Source organism: Saccopteryx leptura, chromosome 3 (genome assembly GCF_036850995.1).
Source record: "Saccopteryx leptura isolate mSacLep1 chromosome 3, mSacLep1_pri_phased_curated, whole genome shotgun sequence".
Taxonomy (NCBI): domain Eukaryota; kingdom Metazoa; phylum Chordata; class Mammalia; order Chiroptera; family Emballonuridae; genus Saccopteryx; species Saccopteryx leptura.
In genome coordinates, this window is record NC_089505.1 from 231,282,789 (window position 1) to 231,298,109 (window position 15,321).

The window sequence follows — 15,321 nt, forward strand, 5'->3', positions numbered from 1 at the left end:
GTTATTTTGACTATAAATTTTTTAATAACCTATTTAGATGAGGAGGTCATTTAAGAAATATTTATAACACTGAAGCAAACTATCATAAATGTCTAACAACAGGCATAAGTAAAACATGATACATCTTTAAGTATATAATTCCAGAAAAATTACTTCTAAATATTGATTCTATTCATCACAAAATTCGAACTTCAAAGTTACATTATATAAGTCTATGTATACAATTTTCAATGTCAAATTAATTTTATAAATACCCATATATACATATATGTGCATATGATTGAAGAAAGTGCAGCAGAATTTTTAAAGTATTAACACTGCTTACTGAGAGTTTTTGTAATGGTTATTTTTGTAAATAACCTCATGGGTTCAAGCATTCTGTAGAAGCATTCATTTATAATTAGAAAGTAATAAAAAATAAAATGTCAGGTAAATCCACAACATTATACTTGCTCAAAATTCAGAATAGTATTTATCTAACTGTTTTACATCAATAGACTAGAGGTAATCTGACAACATTAATAAAGCAGTATATCTGTTTTTGTGATTAATCACATGCTCCAGTACATTTTCAGTAAGAAATGCAACGAGAGACTAGATGCTATTTTCCTTCTAGGACAATGATCCTTGCCAATCTTCACATTTTGGGTGGAACACTGAACACACATTCCCGAAGAAGACATTATGCCAAAGTTAAAGAGCAAAAAGCTAAAATAGTAATTAAAACCATCTCTACTTCTCCAGTAATTAGAGAAAAGACAGACCATGAGTAGATAGTAGATAGAGAACCAATAGAATTATGCTTTGAAAGGATTACATACTTAATTTGCATTTTATATTTCCTTATTTTTCACGTTTTATGGTTGTAGTCTAAGTAGTGATTCCCCTAATTTTTTAAAAATCTGATTAGAATACTATAGATCATATCTCAAGATGTAAAACTGACCGACAACCTTGGCAACCTGACAAAGGTTGAAGAAACTGACAAAGGTAAGGTCCGGATTAATGGTTCTGTTGCACTCTTTCCTGCAGGTCAGAAATTACAGTGGGAACAGCTACCACTGAACTGGCATCCCTACCTGCAATGAAAAAGGTGTTATATTGAATGGGACACTTGAAACCATGTCCACACAATAAGTTAAAAATAAAATTTTTTAAAAATCACATGCTGTTGTCTATTTAAACAAAGTGTCCTTAAAAAAATACATAAGCAGTCTACTGAATTCATACTTTGTCTGTGTAAGTGGAAGAGTGTTAGGTCAAGTGAATAGAAGTCTTACAAATCAACAACAACAACAAAATAGTCATGGCCCCATAAGCAATTCCCAATCTTGAGCCAGATCTAGAACACTGAATGAAAGGCAGGTCAGATCCCTTTGAGGAAAGAACCTGGTAAACTATCAAACATGTACACTCTTTATCTTTCTCCTGGTTTTTCCCAAAGAGACACACAGATATTAACCAAGGTGATTGTGCATTGGGGAAAGTAAGGTGATCATTATGGTATTGCTGGACCTTGCTTCTGAAATGACACTAATTCCTGGAGAGCAAAAATATTACTGTAGTACTTTAGTGCAGTGGTCCCCAACCTTTTTTGGGCCACGGACCGGTTTAATGTCAGAAAATATTTTCACAGAACGGCCTTTAGGGTGGAATGGATAAATGTATCACGTGACTGAGACAAGCGTCAAGAGTGAGTCTTAGACGGATGTAATAGAGGGAATCTGGTCATTTTTAAAAAATAAAACATTGTTCAGACTTAAATATAAATAAAACGAAAATAATGTAAGTTATTTATTCTTTCTCTGTGAACTGTTTCCAAATGGCCCATGGACTGGTACTGGTCCATGGCCCAGGGGTTGGGGACCACTGCTTTAGTGAGAGTGGGGGTTCATGGTGATAGACAGACTTTTAGTTCAGATCTATTTTCCTGTGGGTCCAGTAGGTCTTTAAATCTATCCTGTGGTAATTTCCCTAGTTTCTAAATGCATAAAATTGGAAGAGACATATTCAACAGTTGGCAACATCTAAAATTTAGAATAATTTTATATTTCCAACCACAACGAAAACAACATGTAGTCTTCCTAGCAAGGATGACATTTTTTCCTTTTTCTGCAGGAAGCTTTCTTTTAGTCTGCTTACAAAAATTAGGGGATATTTTATACCTTCATATTCATTTTAAAATGTCCCCTAATTTTTTGTGAGCAGTATAGTTAAGGACATGTACCTAGTGGCATCTTCTATTACATTGCACACAATAATAATGTATCCTTTTATAATAGGGTGTATTTTATGGGGTTACTTAAAAAGAAATATATTTTAATTTAAAATATATTACAGGTATTAGGTCAGAAAAAAAGAATTCTATAATTATGCAATAAGTTCATATTGTACTAAAGCAAATATGCATTCTAGAGAAATATCAGGTTTTCTTGAAATAACATTAACTTCTTTTTCATAAAGACTGCCTATATATTGTTTAAAAATCCCCACTCTTCATGAATAAACACTTTTGGGAAATTAAAACTGCCTCCACTTGTTAAGAAAATGAACTGAAGGACTACATTTTATCAGATTGGAATTTTGTAAGTTGTTTCTATAACCGATTTCTTCTTTAGAGTTAATACCAATAAAAGAATTGTAAATGATGCTCTCTTTTCAGTGTGAATAAAATTTCAGCCAAGGGAATAGTTTACAAATCCTAGGTATTACTGAAATATTATTGTGTTTGGTACAAAAACTAAATTACAGCTCAGACAAGGGACTGAAAGTTCAGGTTTATTATTCACTTTAGTAAAAAGTAACCACAGCACTTGTTTCTACATCAGGGAGTATTATAACCATCATTAAAATAGTAATAACAATGAAAATAATACAGCCACATTGTATTTTGCACTTTTCAATAGACAGTAGGGCTTACGGCTAATCATCATTTGTATTTACACTGAAGCTTTTTATGAAGGAATTCAGAGTGGTGTTCGAATAGTAGCTCATTAATCATTTCAACAAGTTAATTGGAAAGATATTATCCCAGTTCAATAGATGGAAAAATTATATCACAGAAAGGTCAGATATATTCTTACTTGTCCAATGTTGCAGAAGTAAAGTAAGTCAGTTTCAAACCTCTGGGACCTCTTTTTCACTCATTGATCTATCCACTGGACCAATGAAATTTTGGTCTATGTTGTGGTTTGACCATCAACCTAAAGTACTTAAACATTGACCTCTCTGCTATTATTTTACAGACCTATAAGCACAGAGGAAAGTAATCATTTTTCATCTATGGAGACCATATGAAAAAAAGACTCAGGCATAATTAATTTATATTTCTATTTTTTAAGTCTTATTAGCAACATTTAACAATAGTTGATGTCAATTTTAAATTATAAATATCAAATACTTAATAGTGAAATGCATCAAGATCAAATGTATGCAAAAGCAAACAAGCAATGTTTTTAGGGCTTTATTTGAACATAAATGTATTTAATAAGAGTCAGTTAAAAGAAACAGAAAAAAACAATGTTCAACAATTACCAGCACCACAAACAGATCTCTAGGAGAAAACTAAAGAACCAATGTTTCAGTGAAGTGACTTGATGGAAGAGGGAGGAATTGAAAAATCAAACATAGAACTTATACTCAAAGATTGTTGCTTGTTTTGATTGTTTAAACAATTTTAAAGAAATTAGTGTAATTTCAATATTTTATCTGATGATGATGCTTAATTTTAAAAGACAGCAAAACAACAGTTGTTATCCTTTAAAATGAAAATATACACTGAATATAAATTACACACTGACTTTCTAAAATTAAAGTTTTATTCATTTTTCCTTTGTCTATTATCTTTCGCATTCCAAATTTAGTGTCTATACCGTTTAGTTCTAACTTTAAAAAATGATCCCAAATTGGAATCAATTCATAACTATATTTCTACTTGAAAGTAAACAGTGGCTTACTGAGATCTTAAGAAAGAGTGAGTTTTCTTAAACCCATCTAATTTTATCTTGCCTGTAACAAATGTTCAAATATGATGTAAAAATTAATATACCTTTTAGTTTTTAAATTCAGTGAAATTTGAGGATTCCAACTATCATCAGATTAAATAAAAATAATAATTATACAGTTGTGTAGAAAATATTGTTTTGATGTTATAGTTACTTCATTTACCTTAAAACAATTTTAATATCAAACTGGTAAAAGTGTTTACTGCACCTTACTTGCTTCTACTAAGAAACTATATTTAAAAAAAAAATTTAATGATGAACCTTCTTTCTAGGTTTAATGAGTACATCTATAGTCCTAATTCTAAGAACTGAGAATTCAATACATCCATAAAAAATTGAAGGGAGAGAAAACCTTTCAAGAGCTGATAGTATAAACATCCAAACATTCAAAAAAAAACAATTACAATAAATTGAGGCAATGACAGAAGAAAGAAACTTATTTGATGTCTTTACATTAAATTAAATGTCTCTCCAAATATTTACTTTGGAGGCCATTCATGTGAATTGAATAAATTAGTAAAGAACAGGATTTATTCAATAGTATGATATATATTAACTCTACTATCTGTGTGCAATATATATTTAAGTTTATTAGAAATAGTTATGGGGAATATATGAGTGTTTAACATTATGTGGTTGTTAAGTACAATTATATTACAAAGTTACTTTGATATTTATGTTTAAGAATATCATTTATATGTTAAAATATAAAGCTATTCTCAATTCCATGTAAAACAATAATGCCAAATATGAAAATCTTATTTAGTTGCACATATGTTTATTATTTATCTGATAACCAGGCCTCAGAGTTTGTCTAATGTTTTCCTTTTAGTCAAGCATATTCATATTTATGAAAGGTTTTTTTCTGATGTTTTATATAGTCACAAATACTCTAATATTTTATTAATGTGTATCAGCAGCCTTCTTATCATTACATTCCCAAACTTTATGTTTTACAAATATTATAATGTGTAAGATTCTGTCTTTAAAAGGACTAGTTTCCCATTACCACATTTGTTTAGACCTTAATTTCTCTTGACAATAAAAGCATTATTTTTAAAACTATTTAGCAGGAGTAAAAATCATATTTCAAGCTGTTCCAAGGATATTAAAGCAGTGTATTTAAAAGCCAGTTATTTTGATACCATAGAAAATACTGTGCTTTTGTTCAACTTTCTTTACCTTATAGTTAAAATTGTGGTATTATAAGTGCATGAGAAAAATAGCCTCATAATTTCCTTTTTATTTTAAGAATATTGAGATTTTATTAAACTGACCAAATGAATGATAGTTCTTTAGGTACTATAAAAAGCAATTTTAATTTTTAAAACATATTCAACATCACTTTCGTGCTTTTCACTGATTCGAGGGCATACTAATTTTCAAAACTCCCAGTTTCTTGTGATATACAAGTTGTCACTGTTGCTTAGTGATTCATGAAGCATGAAAATTCTGATGAGTCACCATCCTCAATGATAATATATATTACTGAGCAACTTCCAAAGGATAAGACTATCTATAAATGTAGTTACAGAGAACTAAGATAACTAAATTCTGTTGAATATAGAGAAATTTCAAAAATGAAAAATTCTGGAATCATGTGCTTACTTACTGGGGTGTGTCGAAAGCTATATATTCCTAAAACCATAGACACCTCGTCTTGGGATCCTAGAGAGCACCAGTTATTATAGCCTTGTCCACGAGTTGCGAAACATGTTAATTTTAGAAAAAGAAATTGAACCCATCATCATCATTATAAATCGTTCTTAAACTGACACGTCAGGCTTCTTTGGCAGCTGTCACTCTGACAACTCTATTCATGTATAAATTTTAATTGGGTCAAATTTAGAGTATAGAATTTTTTTTAAGTAATATTTTAAATGCATTCAAAAGAATTAGTTTCTGGAAGAATATAAAAAGAGAGAAATTTGTATGTCTCTTCATGTGTACATATGTTTGCTGCATGCCTGTGATGAACATGCCCATGAAGCAAGTCATTTTTTTTTTATTAACTCAAGAAGTTCTTTCTTTTCTCATTGACAATAATTATAAACAGCTCAGTTATTCATTTTTAAATTCTATTTTGTTCTTGTGGTTCTGGGAATAATAAAAGAAATTTTGTTTTGATTTAGAACATATTGTGCTAATTGAATAGACTCATTTAGTGATGGGTCACAGAGAAGTGAAGTGACTGATCCAAAGTCACAGCAAAATACAATGTAGAGCTTAAACCCTAATTTTTTAAAGAAAGAATAATAGGCAAACTAGACACAAAATACTTATAATTTTAGAGATGTTTAAATATATATCTTAAGAAATATATTCCTAACTAACAAATTCTGGTCATTTTAACACAAAAATTTTTTTTCACTAATATTTCAAATTTTACAAATGGACAAAAATTTTAATAGAAATATATTTGTATTCTCTCTTCCCACTTCCTTTACTCCCTCCCTCTCTCTGAACACATACACATACTCACAAATACACACACCACACATAAATAAACTTTATGTCAATATACAATGTATAATTTCAATTATAACATTTTAACATAATATGGTAGTAGTCAGTCACCAAAATAAAGTCTATTTTCTGTTGCTTTATACTGGCAATGTGTAAATTAAATTCAACAATACTGATCCTGCTTCACTTAATATCCTCTTTGAACTTATGTGTTTTAGTTCTGAAAAATTCATTCAGTGTACTTCAAAATGTCAACTTCTAAAGTATAGAAAGATGTTAATAATGTCCATAAATCAATAGTTTGAACCTGACCTAATATATTCAATACATATAAATATTAGAAACAAGCTATACCACTCACTGCATAGCAGTGAAAGAAATAAAAAAGCCTGAAATAACAACCAATATATTTATACTATACTTGACTCTGAAGAATATAATGAAAATATCAAATATTTGAAAAATATAAACCTAATGTCAACTCTACTCCCATTTTCCTAATGGCAGTAATTTTAGCATTATGGGATCATTACATTTTACATTTTAATCACTTAACTTTTAAAAACCTTATATAGAGAACCTCTTTAGAGACCACTTTCATTCACTTTTACCCATTTTATTTTTTATTTAAATTCAAAATAGTAACCTGAAATGTTCTCTCTTGTGTCTACATTCACAATGACTAATTTTATAATGGTCCTTGCTATTTTGAGTTGATAAACCAGGTATTCAAAATTGTGTTTTATATCGTCTTTATGTAAAATTTCGGTACACAGAATGAAGTAACTTCACAATACTGTGATTTTTTTTTTAATGATAAATCTGTGCAAGGCTCACAAGCTATTTTCAAAATTATATATTAGCAATTTTCTATTTTAATGACACCTTAAGAAGTTTTAGGCAAAGCAGTATTCTTTTGGCTCTAAGTTCTCTTTTATCAGAACATACCGAAGACAGACAGATTAAATGATTCAGTTAAACCATGCACACTGACCACTCAAAAGTATGATGATCGAAATGTACGTATCTATTAGAGTTGTGCCATATATCATATTAATTGTTCATAAATATCTACTCTATTCCTCTCATAGATATGATATTTTTACTGCTTAAGTTATTATAAAATTCTCCTTCAATTTATTAGCAGACAACATGCACACAGACTTCTCAAAATGAAATCTTGTAAAGAATACAGTCAAACTTAATTACTGTCCAAATTTATTTACTTTGCAAACTGCATGCTACATTTTGGTGGTGGTTCACAAACATCATTCTAATCTCACATCTTTTTATTTTCTTCTTAAAAGAAATAGACAAAGTAAATATTTTAACTATTTAGATCATGATAAGTAAATATAACAGTGTATAAATGGCATTTTCAATTTAATGTAACTTTTTCAAGGCACTACCTTAGAAAATTAGCATTTGGTGCTAAGTTTCTAGTGAAATATTTATGGCTTTGTTGGGTATAATTTGACATTTTGAACAAGAAAAAAACTACCTCACAAAATTGTATTATAAATATATTGATGATTCTCTATTTTCTAAGCTATTAATATGTGAGGTTTATGAAAACAACACTAGATAATAATTTAGCATCCTCTCTTGTCTTAAAAAATTATAATTTTGGACAAATCATTTTTCTCTCTTGGCTTCATTTTGTAAAGAAGTATTCTGAACAGGGGAAATTTTACTCCAGGGTGACAAAGAAATAAGGGGAAAACTATGGTTTTTGTCACAGTTTCTAAAAATTTGCTCTTCTTTGTTTGTTGTGTCTACCTATAACTGGGATGCACCAAATAGCCTGTAAGAAAGAAGTAGTGGTGGCTGAAATGTTTGTTTCAAAACAAGGTAATAGTTGTTTAAATTAGCTTTATTGGGTCTCTTACTCTGGAGAGTGGGGTTATGGTCTTAAATGGATAACCTACCACTTTCCATTTTATAGGGCATGGAGAGGTGGATCTACTTCAGTAGGTCTTCCATTTGGACTCAACAACTTTATTATAACATTTAATTAAATTCTTCATCGCTTAAAGTCTTGACACCATGTTCATCCCCAACAATGCCACTGTAATTTCATGACCATAAATTGCAGTTTACATAGCATATATAGTATCAATTTATTTCAAACACTCAATGTTTTCACAGAATAAAATAGGTTTTAATTTTGTCCCTATTATGGTCATGACAAGGATCTTTAACCAGTAATCTCTGGAATTTAAGATGTCTGGAAACGTTTAGAGCCACTGTTTTCAATTCTATTTCTTTAAGAATCTTTCTTCTTTTTTGGTGATTCTTATAAATAAAAATCACCATTCTGCTATAAAATTCAAGAAAAAAATAAATAGGCATAGATTTTTTTTTCTTTTTATATTACTAGCCTTTAAAATAGTCTCAAACTGTAAGGAGAATTTAGAAGAAAACAGTATGAAATTGTTTTACTAATATTCATGTACACAATTCACATTGTGTAAATATTGGCATTCAATAAAGCATCTTTATATAGACTTGTATCTAAAATTTTTTATTTTCTTTAAACTTAAGTATAATTGTGTATATAGATATCTTTTAGGGATTTATTTCTGGGATTACTTTCCTCACTTTTCCAGCCATGGACTAAAAAGAAGAAAACAAACTGTAAAGAATAGCTCAGTATTGCGAACTATACTGAGTTGGAGATTATTTCAAACTCAGTGATTTGTTTGCAAACATTTTCATTAGCATCTGCATTTAGACTATGGAAAGATTGGGTATATATTATCAAAAAGAAAATTATATTTTTGTGACTGTTGTAACTAATATTAAAAAGAGCAAAGTCTTTAAATACTCATTAAAACTTTATTTTGAAAAAGTAATCATTGTAAATTGTACACTAAGACAACATAATGCCAGAACTTAACCTCTTTTTTCTAGTTTTTTTTTTTCAGCAGTAAGGCCCTTAACCTCTTTTTTCTAGTTTTTTTTTTTCAGCAGTAAGGCCCTGATGGTCAGTCTTTGCACATTTTGACCAGTCTTTGCATTTTGATGCAATTATTCTATGAAAAGAATTATTTGCATCCAGTATTACTTATGGACATGTTGGAATCTGTAGCTATTTTTCTATTTATAAACATGTTCATATAAATGATCTTTAAATGAAATAATCAGAAACTGAGTCCAAACTTTTTTCCATGAAAATAAAAATAGTATAACATGAAATGCCTTCATTCGAGGCTAATGTCACAGAAAGGCTAATACCCAGAACTCAAGTCTCTCTTTTTATTTATATACATTTGCATCACTTAGTTTTGAATAAGTTTAACAAAAATACACATCATTTTTTTGGAGATGACAGCAACACTGACAAACATTCCCTGTCTTGCCTGTCATTATGTTATTGCTAAATCATCCACAACATCATGACATAATTTTAGTTTCCAAGGACATAGCGAAAAGATGAAATTTAAGTTCATTCCAATTACATACAAATAGCCAGCACTATGAAAATCTTTCAGAAGCGTTCTATGTCTAGTAATTAAAGAAAAATAACAAAACAACACAAGAAAGAGTAAAAAGAGAAAAGAAAGAAAGAAGGAAGGAAGACAGACATCTATAAAAGCCTAATAAAATTACACAGTAGGCCTCTGACATTCTCTATGCTGGTATTATAACTAAATGGCAAGTAACACAAAAACAGTTATCCTTGTGAGATCCCTGTTGCATGCTTTAATTAAAACTTAAAATTTACAACAAAATCAACCCTTGGGTAAATTGCTCTTTGGTTTAAATCTTTGTTACCTCCTGGAATTTTGGTAAAATTACTTTGTTTTAAAATAAGCTGGCCCCTCCTTCTTTACTCCATTACAAAAGTCAAACAACAAGAACCAGACACATTTTAGAATGAGTTTTGTTTGTATGTATGCATGTTAAGTCCAACCCCTGTATACAAACTGTTAAAAAAAAAAGATGTAACATAGTGCTTGATTCCAACTTAATCTAATCCTTGAATGAACTTCCTTCAAATTTCAAAAAAAAAAAAGCAGTCAATTTCCTGGTGGTTATAATTTAATTAAGTAACCTTTCACACTGAGCAAAACCCATAAGCAAAAGGGTCATTAATCTTTCTAGTGATTAGAGACACCTCTAGCACTTCAAACATTTACCTCTCCTTCCCAGCAGTAGAAATGCTTTTAGGAGGATCATGGTTCATACCTCACATTCCCTGGAGCCAGAGATGGTATATGTGCAGGGCCCAGATCCATTAACGGATATATCCATGGTCTCAGAGTTTGTAGGCTTGTAGTCCACGTAATACTCCTGTAAAGGGGAATTCATTTGTCTTTCAGACTCTCTGGTCTTTTTCCGCCGTCTCTTCATGAGAGAGTGCTGCTGAAGTTGTTTCATGCTGGCTGGGTAGCGTTTCCAAGACACATAGATAACCAGGAGGATCATGGCCACTGAAAGAAAGAGAGCCACGCTCCCTGCAATAATCTTGTGAAATGAAACATGCTCATACTCTTGTTCTGTGCCAGGAATCTGAAACCCTGGGGAGGGGCTTGGTGTATCAAAGGAGGGCTGGGTGGGATCAGATTTAGAGATTGTAGGTTTAGGAATAATCAGAGGCTTCTGGGGAGTTTGGGGAACCAGGTGGGATTTTTCTGTGTTGACCACCTGGACTTCAGAGCAGATATTATATGTTTCCACTGCATCACTAACCTTTTCACCTTGGATATGCTTAGGTCCTGCACATATCATGGTGCTTTCCTTATTTCCTTTGAAATTCTTAAGCCAATAAAAGAGAGGACAAATGCTCCGACTGCATTCCCACATATTTCCAGACAAAGTGATGGATATTAATGATATCCACGCATTGACAGTTTCCTGTGAGATATTGGTAAGCTTGTTGGAATCCAAATTCAATTTCTGCAAATTGGGCAGACATTTAAAGGTGCCCGGCTCAATTCCTTGGATGTCATTCCCTGATAAATCCAGGTTGTGTAAAGAACTCCAAGTCCATGTCAAACCTTGGCTGATGGAGCGGATCCTATTCCATTGTAAGTAAATTGAGCGGAGGTTGAAGAGACGTGGAAAATGCGCAAAATTGATCTTGGAAAACTGATTGTGCTCCAAGTGGAGTTCTTTTAACTTCAAGAGGCCAGCAAAAGCATTTCGGGACAAGCTTCGAAGACGATTGTAACCCAAATCCAGGAAGTCAAGATTTCGACAGTCTTGAAAAACTCTTATTGGCACAGTTTTTAATGAGTTGGATCTCAAGTGCAAAATGATGAGTTTTCGAAGGCCTTTGAATTGTTCCGATTGTAATGTCTGAAGCTTATTGTAGGAGAGGTCCAGATTGCGGAGATTGGGAACTGGGTGAAAGGTTTTATTGTGCAGATAGGTAATCTTGTTGGAGCTTAGAATTAATTCTTTCAGTCTACGAATGCCTTGAAATGCATCTTCATCCACTGAGCTAATGTAATTATGGTCAAGATAAAGCCATATAAGCTGGTTAAGGCCGGCAAACTGATTGGATTTGAGTTTCTGAATGCTGTTGAACCTTAATGATAAGCCTTGCGATCCTCCAGAAATGTTCTCTGGGATATCTGCAAAAGCATGAGACTCACAGTACACAATTTTGCCATCACATCTGCAGTTCTTTGGGCAAGCTCTCTGAGCCCCCGCGAGCATAACAAGCAGCAGAGTAGAAAGTAGAACTAGCACCACGCGCATGCCTCTCAGCTGCGTAATTAAACGGAAACCTATAATGTTAAAAAGAAGACAAATGCACATTGTAATGCTATTTTTAAAAATAACCACCAGCTTACCAATATCAGGAGCATTTCATGTAGTGTAGTGATGGGACAGTTGATTCAAGAACAATGTGTTTAACGTCTAAAGATTTCTTGTCTTCAGTGCTGCATGCTTTCTATTTAGGTTTCCTTCTTTCTTCCTTGATTTTCAAATCGCTACCGTACAACCAAGAAAAGCTTTCTGGAGTTCCAGGAGTTCTTGTCTACATCAACCCTGAACAGCACCAGAGGCTGTCTTATCACTTCATGCCAACATTTTAATAACAATCGCATTTGGCCAGCCACTCTGTTGAACACCAGTACTGAAGGCAGGGGTACTAAGTCTTCTAGTAAAGGCAAAAATGTGACTTTGTAAACCCCATACTTGTATGTCTTTCCTAGTTGAGCACACAGGCTTTAATTTGGCAAAGGAGCTTCAGTTAGCTGTCAAGGTAACCCAAGTTTGCCCTGCCTGAAATTGTATCCTTATTGCATAATAGAAAAACAATGTATGAGCTCTGAAAAAATGGCCTTGGGACTAGCCTGAGCAGCCAATGAAGCATGGTATGAAGACTAATTACAGTCCAGGCACTCTCCACATTCAGGAAGAGCTGCCTTCTGCAGCTCTCTTGCCCAGTGACATACACAGACTCAGACCCTCACTACTGATAACAAAGCACTCCAAAGTTTAAGATCCTCAGATTCTTATTAAATATATATGGAAGATGCAAAGTAATCTTGTGTCTTTTTCGCTACACTGTTATTTTTAACAGAGTTGCTTTTGCAAATTTGGGGTATAAACAAGTAGAGAAACGCAAGGTACCCTTTTCTTCCCCCTACCCCAACCTGCTCAAATTTCTCAGACTTTTTTTTTTCCTCCCCTACCTCCATTAACTTCTGAAAAACTGCAAAGTTGCAATCTATTAGCACTTACGCTGCATTTCCAAGTCATAGTATCTTAAGGGACTTCTGTCCTCTGTCAACTGTAGATTTTATTATTTCTTAGTTGTAGGGGGAAAAAATACCGTGTGCTGCGGTTTCTTTATTCCTCTTAAGTATTCATATTTTTAACGGAGAGGTAATCAACCAAACCCCTAACCAAAAAAACTCTCTTTTTACTCAACTAGTTAAGTCTCTCTTTTTTTCTATTTGAAACCCGATCTTGCTTGCGGTCCTCTTGCCAGCTACAGACTCATTGAAATACATTCCAGCTCTCCCAGACAGGAGAAGGGGGGGCGGGAGCCAGTCACACTTGAAAAAATAAGACGGGCAAATGACTGCTGGAAATTTGGAAGCTGTGTTCAGGATACAGCTTCAAAGTTAAAACAAGCCCTTGTGCGACCTCTGATAAAGTGACAACCCCACCCCTCCACAAACGCAGTAAAGTGTTAACAACATTCCTGACAGCAACCAGAAACGCACGCATGGTTAATATTATCAAGAAATAGAAGCAAACACAATATTTATCTCACGCTCAATTCCCAAGCTGTGCATACGCATACAGAAGAGACAGGCTTAAAGATATTTCTCTCGAGTCTGTTTAAGTCCGTGTTATGCATTGCCGAATTAAAAAAATAAATAAATAAAACTACAAAAAGGAAAATGATCTAAAAATATAATAACAACTGTAGTGAGTCAACTGGCAAACTCAGAGGCTGCTGCTTTTTGCCCGTTTTCCCGTCTTTTATCAGCTAATGCCACGACTAAGGATAGGAAGCCAAGAGGATCAGCTTTGCAAAGGAGGAAACAACAAAAGTTCACTTACCCATCCTTTGTCATCCGAAAACGGTTCCCCCCTTTCTCAGCTTTCTTCTTATTTGGTCTCTTGTGCTGAAACCACCACCACCTTCATGACACAGTGCGGTTGTCATTCATACCATTCTGATCCCGCATGTGAGCTAGTAGCCCCATACAAACTTCCCCGGAGAGGACAGGCAAAAATATATACATATACATATACGGGAAAAAATCAGCATGGGGTGGGATGGGGGGGCAGGGAGAAGGAAGCCCTGGGGGGAGGGGGAGGGCTTTTAGGCTCTGAGGACCATTGTGTAATTCACCAGAGACCCATCAGCAGTAACTGGCAATCTGTGCAAAAGAGCTACAGCCCATCCCGAAGGTAACCAACTTCTCTATAAAAACAGAGGAGGAAAAAAAAAAAGAAGAAAATCTTCAGAATACCTGGCATTCCTTATTGTGCTGGCTTTTGCCATTCCCAGATAAAGCAATTCATCCTCTGGATTTTCAGTTCTTGAAGCAAGTAGGCCTCCTGTGCTGTATGAGACCCCAGTTTAAAAGCTATGCAGGCTAGGTTTATCCATTTAGCTGGTCAGGTTTAAAGTGTTTTGTAGCTGTGCTGAGAGGCAGCCCTTGTCTAATTCAGAAGGCTTTCCAGAGACTGATGATGCTCAGAGCTTGTTGGTGCTAATGCTTGAGTTTGTGATACACTGAGTGCCCTCCGCTGGAGAAAACAGATTGCACATTAAAGACGGGAACAAGTGAGCCTGTCAGTGGTGTGCAGCCTTCCCTCTCTCGGAAAGGGAAATTAAAGGCACAGGATCACTTTTTTTCTCTCCAAAAATATATTATGAAAGGTTTATGCCGAGGAGTAGCTTTCTGTGACATCAAATACTGCTTCTCTAAATATTATGCAACTAATAATTTTTAAAAGTTGCTTTGACCTGATTTTATCTTTTTGTTGTTGTTGCACAAGCACATATCACAGGGAATTTATCTTTTTTCAACAACAGAACTAATTTGAGTTTTATTTTTGTTGCTGTTGTTTCATTTTATTTATTTGCCTTTTTAAAACAAACAATAAAGAGAAACAATTTTATTGGGAGGGGGGAAGGTGGTTTTTAAAAATGGTTACATTGAAAAATCTTAGGTATAATTTTTAAATTCTCAACTCATGATAATAAATTAAATTCTGCAATTTTCTGCATTGAAGTGAATGTTCTAGATCATCAATTTCTAAAAGTGTATATTTTTAGTCTAAGTTATCTTTAGTACTATATTACTAAACGTGTGGGTAACTAAGAGTCTAAATGTTAAATAAGAGCAGAAATTCCAGCTTTATAGCA

At 33.1% G+C, this 15,321-nt stretch overlaps 1 protein-coding gene across 2 annotated transcripts in view; it reads right to left on the minus strand.

Annotated features, from left to right (window-relative positions):
• The window catches only part of LRRTM4 (leucine rich repeat transmembrane neuronal 4), an 870,522-nt gene extending 855,823 nt beyond the window's left edge, over positions 1 to 14,699 (minus strand). The window contains exons 1-3 of one of the 2 annotated variants that reach the window (XM_066377860.1): positions 14,420 to 14,699; positions 14,004 to 14,154; positions 10,662 to 12,208 (exon numbers count right to left, since the gene is read on the minus strand). In XM_066377860.1, coding sequence (XP_066233957.1) covers positions 10,662 to 12,208; positions 14,004 to 14,007 — 1,551 coding nt within the window. In that variant the 5' untranslated portion in view covers positions 14,008 to 14,154; positions 14,420 to 14,699. The remainder of the gene's footprint in view (positions 1 to 10,661; positions 12,209 to 14,003; positions 14,155 to 14,419) is intronic. The other variant, XM_066377859.1, reaches the window with a different exon arrangement.
• Positions 14,700 to 15,321: the final 622 nt, after the last annotated feature.